At 44.7% G+C, this 13135-nt stretch overlaps 1 protein-coding gene across 1 annotated transcript; it reads left to right on the top strand.

The window, feature by feature from the left end:
• Positions 1–304: 304 nt before the first annotated feature.
• On the top strand, positions 305–13076 carry ZNFX1 (zinc finger, NFX1-type containing 1; the record flags this gene model as incomplete). The annotated part of the gene is made up of 12 exons (XM_009698267.1): positions 305–2242; positions 2868–2999; positions 3258–3406; positions 3625–3768; positions 4216–4333; positions 4583–4830; positions 4952–5091; positions 5403–5557; positions 6234–6379; positions 6739–6849; positions 7560–7655; positions 10644–13076. Coding segments are annotated over 12 exons (5810 nt in total), but the record flags the coding sequence as incomplete, so codon positions are not given.
• Between the last annotated feature and the right edge of the window lie 59 nt (positions 13077–13135).

Here is a 13135-nt window from a genome sequence, read left to right on the forward strand (position 1 = left end):
TTGGCTTTTCTTAATTCTGCTTTCTGTTGTATGGAAAAGGGTTTAACTTTTTAGTGTCTGCATGGCTTAACAGCTAAAGTGAATTCTAGGCATGGCACTCTTTTTAGCAATTAGAAAAAGGGGTACAAAGATAACATCAATTTGAAAGTCTGGATGCAAATATAATGGTATTTTTCTAACTTGACTCCAGATGTCCAAAATATGCTGAATAACAGGCCAAAATGCTCAGGCATTTGTGTTGGGAGGCAGGTTAATGTGGTTGATTTATAATTAAGCAGTGTCTTTTTTTATTTTTTTTTTAAAGGGCATGCAGATCATTGGGATACTGGCTTTATACGAAGAGGCAGAAACAGAACAAATAATGTGGCAGGCCAGGCAGATCAGTTAGGGGAAAGACCCCAAGATAGTAATTATACTCTTCTACCTGAGCAAAGAGAGGAGAGATTTGGTGGTTGGATTTGGAGGGTTCCTCAATCAAGCAAGAATAAACCAAGAAACCAAGGTGGACAGGCCAACAATGGAGCCACAGGACTCTGGAATGAACAGGAGAATGAGGGAAGGAGAATGAGGCATCAAGGTGGACAAGCACATGAGAGGGTGAGAGGGCCTTGGAATGAGCAAGAAAATGAAGGTAGGGGAAGGAGGTATCAAGGTGGACAAGCCCAGGAAGGAGCTAGAGGGCTGAGGAATGGGCAGGGAAATGAAGGTAGGGGAAGGAGGATGCAGCCTCAGGAGAATCCTCGTATCTACCAGAACCCTAGCCCAGGTGGTGCCCAGCTCAGTGAGCAGCCTCAGCAAGTCAAAAGGATTGGCTATAAATTCCTAGAAAGCCTCCTCCAGAAAGACCCTTCAGAAGTTGTCATCACACTTGCTTCCAGTTTGGGTTTGAAGGAACTTCTTTCTCAAACGGCTATGAAGCCCAGTTTCCTTCAGCTTGTTTGTCAGGTGCTTCGGAAAGCATGCAGTTCCCGAATGGATAGACAGAGTGTCCAACAGCTGCTTGGAGTGGTGAAGGAGTCCAACTTTCTCAAGATCTGTCTGCCACAGTATGTGTCTGACATGATAACAGAAGCAGTCCCTGCTGTACGTCATCAGTACCCTGCCCATATTAGCAACATCATTTCACTTCTTCAGGACCTGATCAGTATTTTTCCAGCCAGCTCTGTGCAGAAAATATCCATTCTCTTGACAGTCTTGCCAGCATCCATAAATGCCCTGAGAGCTTCTGGTGTGGACATCACAGAAGAAACAGAGAAGAATCTAAATAAAATCCAGATGCTTGTGCAGCATCTGCAGGAGAAGAGACGTGAAGGCACACTAAGGGCTGATAACTATACTCTTATGCAGCCTCGGACTGATGGTCAAGAAGAAACCTATCGTACAATGACTATTTATCCAACGTATAATGAGGTACACCATGATGAGAAACCCTTTCTACGTCCCAATATTGTTTCTGGAAGATATGAGAGCACTGGCATTTATCTTGACACCCATTTCCGGCTTTTGAGAGAAGACTTTGTAAGGCCTTTAAGGGAAGGTATCTTGGAGCTTTTGCAGAGCTTTGAGGACAAAGGTTTGAGAAAGAAAAAATTTGATGATATCAGGATCTACTTTGACACAAGGATTATTACCCCTCTCTGTTCCCCAACTGGTATTGTTTACAAGGTCCAGTTTGACATAAAACCATTGAAGTTTGTACGATGGCAGAATTCCAAACGGTTGCTGTATGGGTCCCTGATCTGCATGTCCAAAGATCACTTTGAAACATGTCTTTTTGCCACTGTTTCTAATCGTGATAATGCGGATCTTACCCATGGGATTGTGCAGCTATGTTTTAATGCACAGAGCCAGGCACTGCTGGCAGAAGTTCAGCCCTCAGACTCCTTCCTCATGGTAGAGACAACTGCCTACTTTGAGGCCTATCGGCATGTGTTAGAAGGATTACAGGAAATCCAGGAAGAAGATGTCCCATTCCAGAAGTACATTGTGGAATGTGATGCACAGGTGAAGAAGCCAACGTACCTGACAATGGATACTGTCTACAACTTTGCACCCTTGATGGAAGATCCCCTGTCAGATGAAGAGGTGTACCCTGATGCTTTAAGAGGGCAAAGTGTCCATGTTCTGGATCCCAAGCAGTGGCCTTCAATGGAAACCTTGAGATTAGATGAGTCTCAGATGCAGGCATTGAGTCTTGCACTCACCAAAGAGCTGGCTATTATCCAAGGACCTCCTGGGACTGGTGAGAAACATTTGCTTTAAGTTTCCATCATTTAAGGAGTTTTCCTTGTTTCCCCCATTTAGGGACATTAACTTCAGAGAAAGCCAGCTGTATTTTCTCCAGAGCTTTAGTCCCAAGCCTAACTGATGCTTGAGTAGCCCAGTTGTGTGAGCTGTGGAAAAGGTTAAAATATCCTCAAATACCCATATCTGATCTCATGCATTGCCAACCTAGTTGCAAGTGGACACCAACAGCACTATTGGCTCTGCTTGTGTATTGGGGTGAAAAATTTTCAACCATCTTTGATAACATGGTGTCTCTTGCTGTGCAACAGTCCTATTTGTCTTCATAGCATGTTACAACATTGGGAGTTTTCAGCCATGATCCTCTGTGTGAGTAAAGCATTACAAGAGTAACTGTAGTTCTTTTAAATGGTACCTGAACTCAGCGAGCACTGCTGCTGGTATTCCACTAGACAGTGTCATGCTACTTTTGTAAACTAGTTACATCTGGGGTCAGCTGTCTTGGCATAGACCAGATTTGCAGCCTAGAAGGAAGTCTGGTATCTGGTTTTGATGATTCCTGTGTTTCAAGGCACTCCGTAGAGGGCGGATTACCTTTTTCTGATTCTGAGCTTGTTTTGCAGGGAAGACTTATCTGGGTTTGAAGATTGTTCAGGCTCTCTTGACTAATAAGCATGTGTGGCAAAGCACGGTCCAGAAGTCTCCCATCCTTATAGTCTGCTACACTAACCACGCACTGGATCAGTTCTTAGAAGGTAAGAGTACCTGACAAGTATGATGGAGAGTCCGGTAGAAATTATAGTATAACTCTTACTCTGCCCATCTTCTGGCATGATTACCTGCCCTTTTGGCTTCTTCTACTGACTCTAGCCCCATTGATACACAGTAAGAAAACTTCGCTCAGACCAATCCAGCATAGCATTTGCAGACAAAGGGTGTTCTCCCTGTCCCTTGTCCTACTGCAGAAAAGAGAGCTTGCCTCTTTAGTACTAGTATGTCTCTTTCATTCCCAGGAATATACACATTCCAGAAACATGGGATGGTACGTGTTGGGGGCAGAAGCAGCAGTGAGGTCCTGAAGCAATTCACCTTGAGGGAGCTGAGGAAGAAGTGTGAATTCCGATACAACTTGCCAATGCATCTCCGCAGAGCCTATGTGAATGTATGTGCAGAGTTCACTGGAGAGGGTGGGACTGGGTTGCCTGCGTGTTGGAGGAGCTAGCTAAACTTCCTCCACACCTGTTCTTTCACTTTGTCTTATACTGAAGTCAAACTCTTAATTCTTCTGTCCTTGTTCACTTTATCAGTTTCTTGTCTTGCTGTTTCTGAACTTGGTTTCTGTGAGTATGATGATGCCTCCCTTCTCTTTGTTATGAGTAGATAACCAGTGAGATGAAAAAGGCTGAGCAGGAGCTCCATGAAGGAGCGAAGCACTTAGAGTGCACAACATACGGAGTTCTGCATGAGCGCCACTTGGAAGCGTGCATTGCGCCCCAGCACTGGGACAGTCTGATGAATGGTCTGGTAAGAGAGGTCCCTTTCTTCTGAGTCAAGCAGTCCCAATGTATGCTTACTACCCTTTCTGCTAGTGAGTCTGAGGTTCCCCAAGCACACTTCTTTTTAGCATCACTTGGCTACTAGGAAAGTGAGGGAATGAATAGCAAGCTGTGCCAAGTGACAGTAGTCTAGACTGGGCAGGGCAGGCAGGGGCTTTAAATTTTGCTCCTTGAAACTGCAGAGATTCTAAGTGATCTTTATCAGCATAAAAATACAAGTGCCCAAATGAAAGCCTCTTAAACTGACTGGGAGGAGGGATGCTCTTTCTGAAGATCTGAGGCTGCTTAGGCTTTCTAACTGTGGAGGTCTCTCAGGGAACTTTTCACAGTTGCCTGCTGCTGCACGGTGCTGCTTTGGCATCATCCTAAGACTCAAGTGCAATGGGCTTGGCTGATTTGACTTTCCTTATATTAGGATGATGAGGAGTTTTACTACAGTGCTTCACAACACTCAATGATTCTGGAGTGGCTGGGCCTTGGTGTAACTGTCTTCACCCAGAATGCTGCAGAGAATATAGGGGCTGAGAATCCAGGTAAAAAACCAAAAAAAAAACAAAATAAAAAAAACAGACAACACCCCCCGTCATTCTCTACAGGTGTGTTTGCCTAAGCAGTGCATGTGTGCCAGAAAAGAGACACTGCTACTTAGACACTGAAAGATGCGTGATACTGTAAGGTAGTGGAAAGAAGATTAACCTTAATTTCCACGTAGTGATCTGGCTGCTGCACTGTGATTCCGCTAGAGTGGCTGTGGCTTACTGCATGACTGGTGACTCTCACAGGTGGTCAGCAGGAGAGAGAGGAGGAGTGGGAAGGTGAAGCAGAAGAGGAGCTTTTGGAGATCCCAGAGGAGGCTGACCTGATTCAAGCTGACAGAGTGATTGAGGATGAAGACGCAGCAAAGCCTCAGGGAAGGAAGGAGGAAGAGCATAGAGCTGTTCATGAACTAGCCAGCGTGCTGTTGGCTATGAAGCTGGAGGACCAGGAAGAAGGAACAGCCCAACCACAACAAAAGACTATACAGTGGGAGGTAACTGCATGCACTAGCATGCTCTGGCTCTGCTTGACTGTGTAAAGAATTACATGGGGATGCTAATGCAGAAGAATCTTTGTGCTGTAACTGTTTATTGGGGAGGTTTTTTTTTCTGCAGATAACTGCTGCCCAGAGGAAGAAAATGAAACAGAAGATGAAGGTTGAGCTCCGTAAACTGAGTGCAATGACAGAGTTAGAAGCCAAGGCTATTCAGGATCTGTGGCAACTTGACCTGAGCTCCCGCTGGAGGCTTTACAGGTGACAAAGCTATTTTGCAGGGTCTGTCAGGCAAATGTTTCCTAGGACTGTTCCAGTTTGCAAACTCTTTCTGTTAAGCCACGGTGTTTCTGTCCATATCTGTCCAGCTCCTTATTTGAACATGTTCTTACCTTCCCTGTATTGCACGGGTAGTGCTGTCATCTCCACTGGATGTGTTTGGGACTAAGTACAGATGCTAATAATGGCTTGCCCAAAAGACACAGAGAAAGTTTTGAACTGAATCCAGTCAGAACTTCTGGATCACTATCCTGTTCCCCTTGCTGTGTGTGATAATAACACTTTCTTCTCAGGCTTTGGCTGCAGACCTATCAGGGGTTAATTCGACGGAGGATTCTGCAGCACGAACAGCAGTATCAGGCAGCAGCAGAAAGGCTGACAGAACTCAGGCTGCAGGAAGATCTCTGCATTCTCAAGGAGGCCCAAGTTGTGGGGATGACAACTACAGGTGCATAGCACTTGGGAATCAAACCAGTATTGCACTGCATCCAGTAATGGTTAAAGGACCTTATTGACAAAAGATTAGTATCATGTGCTGCTTGACAGCCTGGGTCAGGCTCTGTATTAGTCTGCAGCTTTCTTAATCTCTGACTCCCTTTGCATATGTGGCTATTCTGCGAGTTGTCAATTAACTGCATCAGCAGTTTCTGTGCACTCTTGCACTCCTTCCATCTTGAGCAGCATTCTTCTAATAGAAATGCTCCGCTTCTTGTGACCAAGTAAAGCACAGCTAATATCTGCACTGCTATCCCCACATCACCTTCTGGTGATGATAGCGTAAAGGTCATTGTAACATGACTCTTTGGAGAGGCAATTTTAGGTTTGTTTATGTGTGTTGATCAATGTATTGAGTAGGTATCTTCTGTCGGAAGAGAGCAAGGGAAAGGGCCAAGGCAGGCAGAGGACTCTAATCCCAACCTGCCTTCCCTAATAACTCTTCATATAGAAGCCATCCTTGGTATGGTGCTGTTTTAAAGTTCAGAAAGCTGAGTCTTGACGTGGGGAATCTTGGGAAGAACTCCAGTCTTTTCCGGGACACAACCTACTCCCCTCCCTGAAAACTCTTTTCATACTGCCTGCATGTAATTGTATTCTGCTGAAGTTTATCTTCTCTCTGTGCTCAGGTGCTGCCAAATACCGTCAGATCTTGCAAAAAGTAGAGCCGCGAATTGTCATTGTAGAAGAGGCAGCAGAAGTGCTTGAGGCTCACACCATTACTACTCTGAGTAAAGCTTGCCAGCATCTCATCCTCATTGGAGATCACCAGCAGGTAACATCCATGACTAATGCCTCTAACTGTTGTGCAAATGAACTAGAACCTTTTAACCAAACACTGTATGTGAAAGGTTGCCAAGACTTACTGCTCCCTGGCTTCCACAAGTCCGGTCTCCTGGAGTTTTGGAGTAGAGCTGCTGTGGGACTTGTCTTTCAGTTTAACTAATACGATTTTATATTTGCTTGTATCCACTTCAGTTGTGACTATATGTAACTGATATTCAGCAATTCTGCAAGAATCCAGTCTCTGGCCTTTCTATGGGGGATCAGTGACATGAAAAGAGATGAGTGAAAAATCTTACTAATACGCAGGAAAAGTGCTAAAACATGGACCTCCTCTCCCTTCTCTTTCAGCTGCAGCCTAGTGCAAATGTATATGACCTGGCCAAGAACTTCAATCTGGAAGTCTCTCTCTTTGAACGGCTGGTGAAAGTCGATTTCCCCTTTGTCCGTCTGAAATACCAAGTGAGGAAGAGCTATTAAAAACTCTATTACCTTTGGATTTAGGTTGTTTTAAGTTTGTAGTACACTGAAGTTTATATTTCTACTCTGAGCAGCCTAAAAGAAAAGAGTGTGCTATTTAATGGTAAGAGCTGTCAAACTGCCACAAACAGTGGTTCCAGTCTATTTCCAATTATTTAGTGATGTCATCCACAGCACTGTGATTCCCACGTGTCTTAGTGCAATGAACATGGCTCATTGTGGCATCTGAAACTTCCAGAACTCTGGAGACTGACAGCACAAGTCTTCTCAGGTTGCTTCCTGCTAAATTGCTATAATCATCTATCTTGGTGCCTGGAGAAGTTAATTCTACCTCCAGCATTCCTGTATTAAAACTAACCAGAAGGGCTCATGTAGTGGTTAGGGTGAGGTGCTGTTTTTTGTTATCTAGAACAGTGTTCTTAGATTTGCACTGAAACCAGTATTCTTATTACAACAGCCTTGCAAAATTATTTTCTTGACGATACTGTGCTACTACTCCCCCTGTAATTGCTGGCGGTGGCAATGGTGGGGTGGGGGAGGTTGGGAATTGGGAGGTGCTCCCTTCTTGACTCTTACTGGGAAGTCATCCTTCTCTTGTATTCAACCACAGTCTGTACAGTGGAACAACAGAATATTGACAGGGAACTATGGTGCTCCTTCCTCAAGACTGATAAAGCTGCTTTGTGTTTCAGCATCGCATGCGTCCTGAAATTGCCCAGCTTCTCAGTCCTCATATATACCAGGAGCTGGAGAACCATCCTTCCGTCCTGAAGTATGAGAACATAAAAGTGAGTTTTCAGCAATCCAAGCAATTGCTTTTGTCCCCTGTTACTGGCTAAAATGAGTTTCTGTAAAGTATAGTGTTCAAGGATTTCAAATTCTTAGATCAAGTTCAGTTATTGGAATTTATACCTGTATCAAGGAAATGTGTGATATAGAATTAGGCAAGTAATTTGTAGTTCTTCTGGCATTAGTGATGGTAGACACTGGAAATGGATCCAGTCCTGATGACTTTAAAAGAACAGTGAAAAATGGAAAAAGGACCAAAAGAATTGTAGGAGGTCGAAAGCTAGGAAGAAATCTTAAATGAGAGACTTAAAACATAGTATGTGAAACTTCAGCATAAGATGGGTGACTTGATTACTGGAGCCCTCCTTTCTTGGGTTCTCTGTTTGGGCATTTTACCAATACACAACATCTGCAAACAAGATCTATTCAGCTTAAAAGTATAAAGCAATCAATTATTGGGTAACATGCACCTAAACAGCTAGAATTTAATAAGTTGTAAGCATTAGTATGCTTGCCACATCATAAGACACTTGAAGAGTCTTTGCTACAGTCAGGCAGGTATCAGTCAGAAGAAGTGTCAACCTCTGCTTCTTCCTTGTTACTGAGTTTCCATCTTAATTGTAACTCCCTGTTTTCTGATTTGTATTTTCCCACCGTAATTAGGATTCCATATCTGTCCATGTTGGTGCTTTTCTTGCATCTTTGAACTATTAACAATCATATCTATGTCTGTAATTTTACCTTTCTTATCTTGTATAGCCCTGTTCTGCAGACTTGCAGCTCTCTCTCACAACGTAACTATTTCCCCAGAAGTCTGAGCCAAGGTTACATTGCTATGCTGTGTCAGAGCTAGGCCTTGGATCTCTGAAATGCAAGCAACTGAATACCCTGGGAGAAAGATTTGGAGGTAGTTAGACAAAGAGGATTACAGTAGCTTAGCCTACGTAAATCTCTCTTCATGAAAAGACAGCACTAATTAGTTAAAAGCTCTTTAACTGGATGAGGAAAGCATACTGAAAACTATAGCAGAATGCTGAAGCCAGACAGAAAATTAATACTGAAGATGATTTAATTACTAGAATAAGCTATCTGAGAAAGTTGCAGGTCCTCTTTTGGTATGCTGAAATCCAGATCAAGTATTTTCTAAAAGATTGCTTTAGTTAAACAAGCACTGTGAACAGGGTGGGCAAACAGGGTGTGGCGCAGCAGTTTGCACGGCAGGGCATGCAGGAAGGGCGCTGAAGCCTTGCCACCTTGACCAGGGAGCAGTGGTATCCACCCAGCAGAAAGCTATGGCCTATCTAAGCTCTGCACCCACCACAAGTGATGTAGCGTCCCAGACAGAGCTCTGGTGGGAACACGCTGCCACCCAGGTGTTGGGCTGCAGGGTGTGCCCTACCCTTACACCAGTACCAGACGGCACCAGTGAGCCCAACTGTGGGAGGTGTGTCCAGGTAGAGAAACTCCTCTGATTAGTGACAGAGCTCCGGGAGCAGGGGAGTAGGCTGAGAAATATCAGGGAGTGTGAGAGAGAAATAGACTACTGGACCCGCATCCTTATTTTCCCTGGGAGACGCCAACAGGCAGATAGGATGCATGATACGAAGGATTCCCTATTTTTTCTCCACCTGATTGAACACCAGGTGAAGAGACCTGGGTGTTGGTCTCTTCTCCCAAATAATGAGCAATAGGACAAGAGGAAGTGGCCTAAAGTTGGGCCGGGGGAGGTTTCGATTGGATATTAAGAAGAATTTCTTCACTGAAAGGCTTGTCAAACATTGCAACAGGTTGCCCAGGGAGGTGACGGAGCCACGTCCCTGGAGGTATTTAAAAGGCTTGTAGATATGGTGCTTAGGGACGTGGGTTAGTGGTGGTCTTGGCCATGCTAGGTTTATGGTTGGACTCGATCTTAAAGGTCCTTTCCAACCTAAATGATTCTATGATTCTAAAAAAAAAAACCAAGCAAAAAAACCCCAAAAAGCCAACCAACCAACCAACAACAAAAACGCTACCCAAAACACACAACAGCTTAGGAGACCACAAAATTTTACCCCATTTCTCCAATGAGAAGCTATTCTGGAGAATCTTATGGTTCCATCTGGCCTTAAAACAAACTTGAGATACCAAAAGGCATCAAAATTGAATCTTCCCATCTAGTACAATAACCAACATAGGTGATCACTGAATTAAATTGTACATCAGAGGATACTATGCCACTATGGACATCTTAGAAAACCAGAGATCTGTGTTTGATCTACAAAAACTGTTCTTTCCTGATAAAAACATTCTCTGGGTTTTGGCATGCAGGCCAAGAATTTCTTATGGGTAGAAGAATTCCAATCAATAGGCAAAAAATAAAGGTCCCCACTAACTTAAGGTAAATGGAATTTTTGAACAGGAGAGCAGACAAGTCTACACCCCTGGAGCTGGTAAGTGACTACTGGAGTCCCTAGTGTTCCTAGTTTTCCTGGTGGAAAAGCAATCTTCCTTGCCTCTTTATGGTTTTACTGCAGTAACAGAGAAGGTATGTTTTTTGCTGGGTAGTTTTAGGCAAGTGCTAAGCCCCGTGCACTGGTCACTTACTGTCTTTTTCCCACACAGCCAAAATAAGATATTGTTCATACCACCAATATGAAATGGATCTATGATGCTTTGAGAAATGTTACTAGCACTTAATGTTCTCTTTCCTATAACCTGAAAAGGTATAGTAGAAACAACTCTGAAAAGATAGGGAATAAAATCATCCATGTTTCATATTAGGGTACTGAAATGTCACTAATAAGCTGAAATGTGATTAATAAGCTTAAGTTCCTATCTGATGAATATGCTATGGAAATTTAAGAGGAAATGGCCTAAGTATGCAGTAACTGCATACTGTAGTTCTCTCCTTAAGAGTCCTCCTGTTAGTGGATAATCGGGGACATGGAAACAGGCTGCAGTGACAGAAGCTAGAATTCTGTTTCTGACATTCCTTTCTCTTGTTTCAGGGGGTCTTATCTAACCTCTTCTTTGTGGAACATGACTTTCCTGAGCAACAGATCCAGGAAGGAAAGAGCCACCAGAACCCACATGAGGCCCACTTTGTAGTGGAACTGTGCAAATACTTCTTGTGTCAGGATTACCTACCTTCTCAGATCACTATTCTCACTACTTATACTGGACAGCTTTTCTGTCTGCGTAAGCTCATGCCAGCCAAGACCTTTGCAGGTGTGAAGGTTCATGTAGTAGATAAGTACCAGGGGGAGGAGAATGACATTATTCTGCTGTCACTTGTGCGGAGCAACAAAGAGGAGAGAACTGGGTTCTTGCAGATCCCTAATCGGATATGCGTAGCATTATCCAGAGCTAAGAAAGGTCTGTATTGTATTGGAAATATGAGAATGCTTGGCAAGGTTCCTCTCTGGAGCAAGATCATTCACATCCTTCGGGAGAAAGGTCACATTGGCCGCTCATTGGTGCTTTGCTGTCAAAACCACCCTGAAACCAAGACACTGGTGTCTACAGCAGCAGACTTTAGCAAAGTTCCAGAAGGAGGCTGTAGTCATCCCTGTGAATTTAGGTTGAGTTGTGGACATGTTTGCACAAGGGCATGTCACCCATATGACATAGAGCACAAAGAGTATCAGTGTCTGAAGCCTTGTCAAAAGGTGCTTTGCACAGATGGGCACCGCTGTCCACAGTCATGTTATGAGCCCTGTGGACCATGCATGATCATAGTAGAGAAAACTATTTCTAAGTGTGGTCACCTGCAGATGGTGCCATGCTCTACTCCGGACAGTGAGTTTCTTTGCCAGGAGCCTTGCCAGAAAAAGCTGAACTGTGGGCACACATGCAACAAATTCTGTGGACAAGAATGTACTAAGCGGTGTCCTGAACTGGTTACGGTCATGCTGAAATGTGGCCACAAGCAGCAAGTTAAGTGCTGGATCACTGAGGAGATGAAACATGAGAAGCCTGTGGAATGTAAGACTAAGTGTTCTGTCACACTGGAGTGTGGTCATGTATGCTCAGGTTCCTGTCATACCTGCTTCGAAGGAAGATTTCATAAGCCATGTAACAGCCCATGCAAGCGCTTCTTGGTCTGCTCCCACAAGTGTCAGCAGCCTTGTACTACAGAATGCCCTCCCTGTCAGCTGGAATGTCAGAACCACTGTATCCACAGTAGGTGTAAAAAGAAATGTGGAGAGAGTTGTTTTCCATGTGCCGAGCCATGCGAGTGGCGGTGCCAGCACTACCAGTGTACCAATCTTTGCTCTGAACCATGCAATAGGCCTCGCTGCAATGTACCATGTGCTAAGCTACTGTGCTGTGGTCATCCTTGTATTGGATTGTGTGGAGAGCCCTGCCCAAAGAAGTGCCTTGTTTGTGATCATGAGGAACTCACCCAGATCTTTTTTGGCTTTGAGGAAGACCAAGATGCTCGATTTGTACAGCTTGAAGACTGTGGCCATGTCTTTGAGTCCCAAGGCCTTGACCATTATATGGATGAAGATGATGATGTCATCAAGCTGAAGGTATGCCCTATCTGTCAGACACCTATCAGAAAGAATTTGAGATATGGCACTATTGTGAAAAGGCGGCTAGATGAGATAGAAAAGGTGAAAGAGAAAATCCAAGGCCCAGCACAGGAAATTGAGTTTAACAGACAAAGACTGCAGGCTGCACTGACAAGGAATGCTGTTCTGCAGAGGAATCTACCCATTAAGTACCTCATGCTAGAAGATAAACTAAAAGCTTCTGATCTCTCCACAAAGAGTATTGGACTAATTGAGAACCAGCTTAACTTCTACAAACGTGTAGCGGACCTAACCAATTCTATGAGCAAAATTGATGCAAGTGAGAGGAAAGGGCTGAGAAAGCGGCTGGATGAAGTCCAGGAGTGGCTCGATAAGCCGCGCCTCAGTTTTACAGGACAGGAGCTCTCTGACCTGCAGTCTGAGATCCAGAGACTGACCTATTTGCTGAGCCTCTTGGCAAGGTGCAAAGGTGCAAGTGGGATGATCACCCCAGCGCTTGCAGCAGAGATTGGCAGTGTACGTGAGGTCCTGGAAGGGACAAAGAAATTGACAAAAGAGGATGAGACTGCAGTGAAGGCTGCCTTGGAGAGGCTCTGCACTGCCTTGCCTGTGTCGGGGCTAGGGATCTCTGAAGCTGAGCGGGTACAGATCGTCAGTGCTATTGGCTGTCCCCGCGGCCACTGGTTCAAGTGCAGAAATGGGCATATCTATGTGATTGGGGAATGTGGGGGGGCAATGGAGAGGAGTAGGTGCCCTGAATGCCGTGCAGTCATTGGGGGCACAAATCACACTCTGGACAGCACCAACAGCCTCGCCTCCGAGATGGACGGTGCGACCCACGCAGCTTGGTCTGAGACAGCCAACAACTTGCTCAACTTCGAGGAACTCCACCGGCTGCTGTAGTGAGATGTCTGCCCCGTTTCTTATCCCCCGCCCTGCCCCAGGGACGCCGCATCGGCTCC

This window comes from Cariama cristata, unplaced genomic scaffold (assembly GCF_000690535.1).
Source record: "Cariama cristata isolate BGI_N322 unplaced genomic scaffold, ASM69053v1 scaffold17824, whole genome shotgun sequence".
In the NCBI taxonomy this organism is placed as follows: domain Eukaryota; kingdom Metazoa; phylum Chordata; class Aves; order Cariamiformes; family Cariamidae; genus Cariama; species Cariama cristata.